At 37.4% G+C, this 7174-nt stretch overlaps 1 protein-coding gene across 1 annotated transcript; it reads left to right on the top strand.

The window, feature by feature from the left end:
- Positions 1–2213: 2213 nt before the first annotated feature.
- Positions 2214–6399, top strand: LOC143624672 (zinc finger BED domain-containing protein RICESLEEPER 2-like). The gene is made up of 6 exons (XM_077095243.1): positions 2214–2361; positions 3865–4645; positions 4738–5639; positions 5719–6108; positions 6198–6262; positions 6352–6399. The coding sequence occupies exons 1-6, from the start codon at positions 2214–2216 to the stop codon at positions 6397–6399; spliced, it is 2334 nt and encodes a 777-aa protein (XP_076951358.1).
- The last annotated feature ends 775 nt before the right edge of the window (positions 6400–7174 follow it).

Genomic DNA, 7174 nt, shown 5'->3' with positions numbered 1-7174 from the left:
TAAATACAAAAATTCATATGGTTACACTAAAGAAGTGTAAAACTTGAGGCATGTGTAGAGCTTAAGTAGTTTTTATTTACTCTTCATCGTATCTGAATATATATATTTCAATTTAATTAGCGGAAAGATTTGAACACGCGCTTCAGTTCTACGTGTTTGCTAAGTTTATTTTGTTTTAGTGACATTATTTCTTTTGTTCAGTTAGCTTGATGCCTTGGGGTTCTATGTCTATGCTTATAAGGTTTGTATATAGAAGCTTCTATCTATTTTCTTTGGATCATTTGATTTACGATTTAGTTTGTATCAACCTCTCGCCTGTAACACCCCGCAACACGCATAGTTAAGATACTAGTTTCTTATTACAACGCTAGACGTTCACCAATCACACGAATATAGCCAACAATTATACAAATGCACATCCAATTAAAAACCATAAGTTACATCTTTTGTATTTTGATAATGTATTAAACTGGTGGAATCCATTTAAAAACTAGGTCAGACAATATGAATATGAGTAGGGTTGGGTTTTAAAAAGGGGTCTATATAAGGTATTTATCATTAGGGTTTTCATTCATTCCACCTCTTCTGAAACCACTCCAGGTGTCACTGCTTCTGGTTTTTACGGTCTTTCGCCGCCTCCACTGTTACGTATCAGAAAGTACAGGGTCCTAATTGTAATAGTTTGAAATAGAAGGACTAGTTTGTAATACTCGTAAGATAGAGGAGTGTTCTTGTAATTAGTTTAACGAACAGCCAGTTAGGTTCGTTATTGAATGGTTGTACTAAATATTGTTGAAGCGAATAAACGAGTAGGCAAAAGTTGGTTAATTCTTCTTCTGTTATTCTGTTAATTCTTCTTTTACCTATCAAGTGGTATCAGAGCACCGATCCGGGGGAGCTCCGGTGACCTAATTCTTCCACCATCGCTACTCACTTCCAATTATTTTCCAGTTCGTTTCCATTTCTTGAAATTGATATTTGATTCGATCAATTTCCTTCAATTCATTCAACAAATTCATTTCCTTTCAGTCCTAATTGATCATTAGTTCGATCAATTTTCCCCTAAAATTCGTCAATTCTAAACCCTAATTTCGTTCAGAACCTAATTCGCGTCAGCAATGGCTGCCAACGTTAACACTCGTCAACAAGAGGTCGATAAGACTCTGAAAGAACACGAACGCATGATCTTGCGTATGGAGACAAATTCACAAGCAACAATGGCTGATTTACAATCGAATATGGAGAAGATGATGGAGCGTATGCTCGCCCCTATTCAAGAACAGCTTCGTAATCAACATAATCAACATCCTATTACCGGCGGTACTGCATTATCATCAGGATTTCAATTTGGGGGTGATCAACGATTAAGTCGTTATGGCCGTATTGATTTCCCTAAATTTGACGGTGAAGATGTTGAGGGCTGGTTATACAGATGTGATCATTTCTTTGAAATGGATCGCACTCCTAATCAACTGAAGCTGAGGATTGCAGTGTTCAATTTGGAAGGTCATGCCCTTAAATGGCACCAAGCTTATATGAGATCTTGTGGTAGCACAATTGATACCCTACCTTGGGAATCATATGTGGGTGCAATAACTACAAGGTTTTCTGAATCTCTTCTTGAAGATGCCATGGAAGAACTCAAGGTATTGTATCAAACTGGATCCCTCAAAGAATATTGTTTAGCTTTTGATGCTTTATTGAATAAGGTGGTAATTTGTGAAGAATATGCTGTGAGTTTGTTTGTGGGAGGTTTAAGACCAGAGTTAAAATGTATGGTAAAGATGTTTAGACCTAGAACCTTAAGAGAAGCATATGCAATGGCTAAACAGCAAGATATTGCTCACCATACCCTGTTTACCAAGAAAACTACTTCCAATTATCTCAACCCTACTCCTATCAATACATATAATCCCAAGATTACTGCTCCTACTAATGCCACTAAACTTCCTTTGTTACCCACCCCTATTCAAAAACCCTTGAGTTCCAAAAGACTTACCACTAAAGAGTTGGAAGCTAAATGACCAAAAGGAGAATGGTTTTGGTGCTCTGAGAAGTTCTCTCCTGGTCATAAATGCCCAAATAGACAACTGTTTGTTATAGAATTGGCTGATGATGATGATTCAGATAAGAACCAAGTTCAAGAAGTGCAAGAGGTAGAAGAACCTAGGATTTCCATTCATGCTTTGACTGGAATCCCATCTTATTCTACCATGAAAATTACTGGTTCTATGGGCACAAGAACATTGCATATCTTGGTTGATTCAGGATCAACTCACAATTTCATTGATCAAAGTTTAGCCACCAAACTCAACATTAGTACCCAAGATGTGAAACCTATGAAAGTGACTGTAGCTAATGGTAATCAATTAAGTTGTATGAGTATGTGTAGAGACTTTAAGTGGATGATGCAGGGGACATGGTTTAGTGCAGATGTCTTAGTAATTCCATTTGAAAGTTATGATATGGTGTTGGGAATTCAGTGGCTCACTCCATTAGGGGACATCACTTGGAATTTTGGCAATATGACTATGGAATTTAAGGTGGAAGGGGTTCCATACAAGTTAAAGCACACTGAGACTAACAAAGTCAGTCTATGTTCTGTGGAAAAAATGTCCAATATTCTGCAATCTTCCACAAAGGTAATACAATCTCAATAGGGATGGCAAAAATCCCCGAATCCGACGGGGAAACCCGAAAACCGGCTTATTTCGGGTCGGGTCGGGTTTTGTTTTTTCGGTTTCGGGTCGGGTTTCGGAGATTGTTTCGGGGATTGTTTCGGGTTCGGGTTCGGGTTTGGGTTCAGGTACCCCCGCCCCGACCCGCCCCGATATAATATATAAATATAAATATAAATAATATATATATATATATATTAAAAACCAATAAACCCTAAAAAGACATCCAGTCCGCCCCCGTCCCCCCGATTCATATCTGCTTTTACTCTTCCGGCAATCCAGCAATCCAGACTCCGGCAATCCAGACTCCGACAATCCAGCCCCTCCCCTGCTGCTGTTACTCTTCCGCCACCATCACCATCCACTCAATCGCCGTCTGCACCACCGGACCACCCTCCTCCTCCTCCTCCTCCTCGTTTTGATCCCAGCCGAAGTATGTAATCTCACTCTTTAATCATTTGAAATTGAGTAATTGATACACCGTTCTCTATGTTTTCTCCCGTTTGTTTTGAGTCTCAATTAAACTATTCAGAGATCCAGATCTATAATTCGTTAAGATACAGATTGTTTTGAGTGAAAAAGAGGACATGTCTTAAATGGTTGATGCATTCAAAATCACACATCATGTTTTGACTACGAAGTGCCTAGATAGCAGAACATGTGATATTGTTTGTTTGGATATGTTGATGAGATTTAACAGATTTTTTCAAATTAGGCTAATATGTGACTATGTGTGTTTACAGTTTCTTGATCTTATCTGCATTAAACAAAATACTTTGATTTGATGTAATAATTTCTTAGATAATTTGTGGATATGATTGTATTATTTTATCGAGTTCACATATGTCATGCTTATTAATTTCTTAGATAATTTGTGGATATGATGTAATAATTTCTTAGATAATTTGACTGCATTTCTTGTGTCTATATGGGCTGCACTTAGACATGATTTTATGTTTATTTGACTCCTGAATTCTGAAATGTCATATTTCCTTTGGCACCTGTTAATAACACACCCTGCTTCAATATTCATACACCCTCTATACGACTCGTACAGCCTATACGAGTCGTATAGATATCCGTACACTGACAACTACCAGCTTTTTGAAAATATTATCAAAAAGGTGAAGGCGTATAGATATTACACAATGATTTAATTGGTTTATTTCAAACTTCTTCTTTGTAGGTTTTTACAACTATATGGCATCACAAGGTGATAAATTTGCTTCAGACACTTGTACTCCTACTCCCATTGCTTCAAACACTCCTACTTATTCTACTCCTCAAGGAAGCAGTGAAGGGGTACATGATTCTAATGAACCACCACCAACTAACTTTACTACCCACGATGAGTCTAACCTTGATGATACTTTTGAAGATGGTCAAAATGTCGGTGGTAAAAGGAAAAGATCTGCCGTGTGGAACCATTTTAAATTAATGAAAGTGAACGGTGAAGATAAGGCGGAATGTAACTATTGTAAGAAAAAGCTAGGAGGTTCAAGCAAAAACGGCACATCGCATTTACGAGATCATTTTGAACGTTGTCCAAGACGAACTGTTAAAGATATACGACAAAGCATCTTGATTATGGAGCAAAAGAAAGTTGATGGTAGTTCATCATATCTCTCCAACTACACGTTTAATCCAGACAACTCAATGAGAGATCTCGCGGAGATGATTATTGTGCACGAGTATCCTCTTACAACGGTGGACCATCATGGTTTTAGAAAGTTTGTTCAAGGTCTTCAACCTTTGTTTAAGGTTCCGAGTCGAAATACCATCAAGAGCGACATTTTAAAAATTTATGAATATGAAAGGGTGAAAACTAAGAAACTATTAGGGAGGATCACAAGTAGAGTGGCAATAACTACTGATATGTGGACAGCTAACCATCAAAGAAAAGGGTTTATGGCCGTCACTGCACACTTTATAGATGACTCTTGGAACTTGCAAAGCCGAATCATGAGGTAAAGCATATATATTGTACAAGTCTAATATAAAGTTAGTTTAAAACTTTAAATGTATTTTACACTTATATTGATGCATAAATTTTATATAGGTTTATTTATGTGCCTGCACCACATACAGCTGATGTTCTTGCAGATACGCTATATGATTGTCTATGTGATTGGAATATTGATAGAAAAGTGTCTACTCTTACCGTTGATAATTGTACCACAAATGATGCAATTATCAACAAGTTACTACAGAAGCTTCCATTGAGATCACTCATGAGGAAAGGAGAGTTGTTTCATATGCGTTGTTGCGCGCACATTCTCAATTTGATTGTTCAAGATGGTTTGTCTGTTATTGAGGATGGGATTGAAAGAATTAGAGATAGTGTTTTATTTTGGTCTGCATCAGGAAAAAGAGAGCAAAAATTTGAGGAAGCAGCCAATCAGCTTGAAATGGAATACACAAAGAAACTGATCGTTGATTGCAAGACTCGCTGGAACTCTACTTATTTGATGCTTAGTGTTGCTATACCTTATAGACATGTTTTCACGCGATTAAAGCAAAGAGAGCCCAGGTATACTAGTTTGCCTACGGACCTTGATTGGGACTTAGCAACTGAGATATGTAACAAGCTACAACTATTCTATCGGGTAACTCTTTTGTTTTCTGGTAACAAGTATCCTACTGCTAATGTCTTTTTCCCTTTGATATGTGAGATTCGTTTTTCTATGCGGGAGTGGACTAAGTCTTCTATTGTTGACATTAGTCTAATGGCGTATAAAATGAGTATCAAGTTTGATAAATATTGGTCTGTAATTCATGGGATTATGGGGATGGCTGCGGTTTTAGATCCACGTTACAAGCTAAAATACGTAGAGTTGCTTATGCCTGCCTTATACGGTGAAGAAATGGCAAAGGAAGAGTTTAAATCTCTTGAGGATTTTGTCCGAGCTTTTTTTAAAGAATATGAATCTACCAACTCACGTGGTAAAAACTACTATGAAGGTATAATCATATTAATATTTAATGAGTATAAATATAAATTGCTAATATTTGATTTATCTTGATTCACATTAATTTATAGGTGGTGGTTCTAGTTCATCTTTATTCAGTTCGGGGTTGTCAGAGTGTTCTTCTGGTGGATTCCAAAAATTCCTATCTGACATTAAATCCAAAGCTAAGGTGAATGATGACTTGAATGATATGGCGGAGTTAGATAACTACTTGAAAGAAAATCTTTTGCCTGATGAAGTAGAACTGGATTTGTTGCTTTGGTGGAAGACAAATGGAGGTAAGTATCCGACACTTCAAAGGATGGCAAAAGATGTATTGGCAATTCCAGTTTCCACCGTTGCCTCTGAATCTGCGTTCAGTACAAGTGGAAGATTAATAAGTCCTCACCGAAGTCGACTTCACCCAAAAACTTTGGAGGCTTTAATGTGTGCTCAAAGTTGGTTGTTGAATGAGATTCGAGGTAACGCTATATTGAATATTACATTATTACTCATGTTATTTATCTTCATAATCATGAATATATGTTTATGTTATTACTATTAAATATAGAAACTTGTTCGGAAGAGACCGAGGCATATTGCCGCACCATTGAATATGAAATGGATGTGGAAGAGGTAATAATATTTATAAAATTTACTATTTTTGTAACATAGCTTTTATTCTTTTAACTTGGTTGATTTATTGATAAATATTCTTAATGTAGGTAGGTACTAAAGAAAGTGGCACGACGACTTTGGATGATTTGGTTTGATTTGGTATTTAGATTTGGTCGCAAGTTTGTAGTTTGTGTATTTGGCATGATTTTTCGGCCATGTAGACTTGGTTTTATTTCCTTTGTAACACATTGTTTCAGCTTTCATGTGTGTGATGCAGAAGTTTATTTCGATAAATGTTCAGTTATGTGATGAACCAATTTCGGGTCGGGTCGGATCGGTTTCGGGTTTTCGGGTTCGGGGACGGGGCGGGTCGGGGGGGTACAAAAAACCAAACGGGGAATCCCCGAATTAAACTCGACGGGTAATGGGGCGGGTACGGGGATGGTTTTTGGTTTCGGGTTCGGGTTCGGGTTAAGCAAAACCCGCCCCAAACCCGCCCCGTTGCCATTCCTAAATCTCAAATGTATGGTCTACAACTTATTCCATCAACTCATGTGGAAAACCATGGTTCTAAAGTTAGCAATCTTCTTGAGAACAAGGCTTTACAAGATCTTTTGAGATCTTATGAAGATGTTTTTGCTATACCTAAAACATTACCTCTTTCAAGACAATGGGATCATAAAATTGTCTAAAAGGATGAAACCAAACCTATTAACCTCAAACCTTATAGATACCAATCAGTACAGAAATATGTCATTGAGAAAATGACTCAGGAATTGTTGGACTCTGGAGTTATCAGGAACAGTAACAGTTCTTTTGCCTCACAAGTGGTTCTTGTCAAGAAAAAATATGCCACGTGGAGGATGTGTGTGGACTATAGACAGCTGAATGACGCGTCAATCAAGAATAGGTACCTAATTCCTTTAATTG

The sequence above is a fragment of the Bidens hawaiensis genome, unplaced genomic scaffold (assembly GCF_021521415.1).
Source record: "Bidens hawaiensis isolate Kalapana, Puna unplaced genomic scaffold, B.hawaiensis_p1.1 tig00003902_1, whole genome shotgun sequence".
Taxonomy (NCBI): Eukaryota; Viridiplantae; Streptophyta; class Magnoliopsida; order Asterales; family Asteraceae; genus Bidens; species Bidens hawaiensis.
The sequence above is the reverse complement of the archived record's forward strand: the minus strand, read 5'-3'. Positions and strand labels throughout refer to the sequence as shown.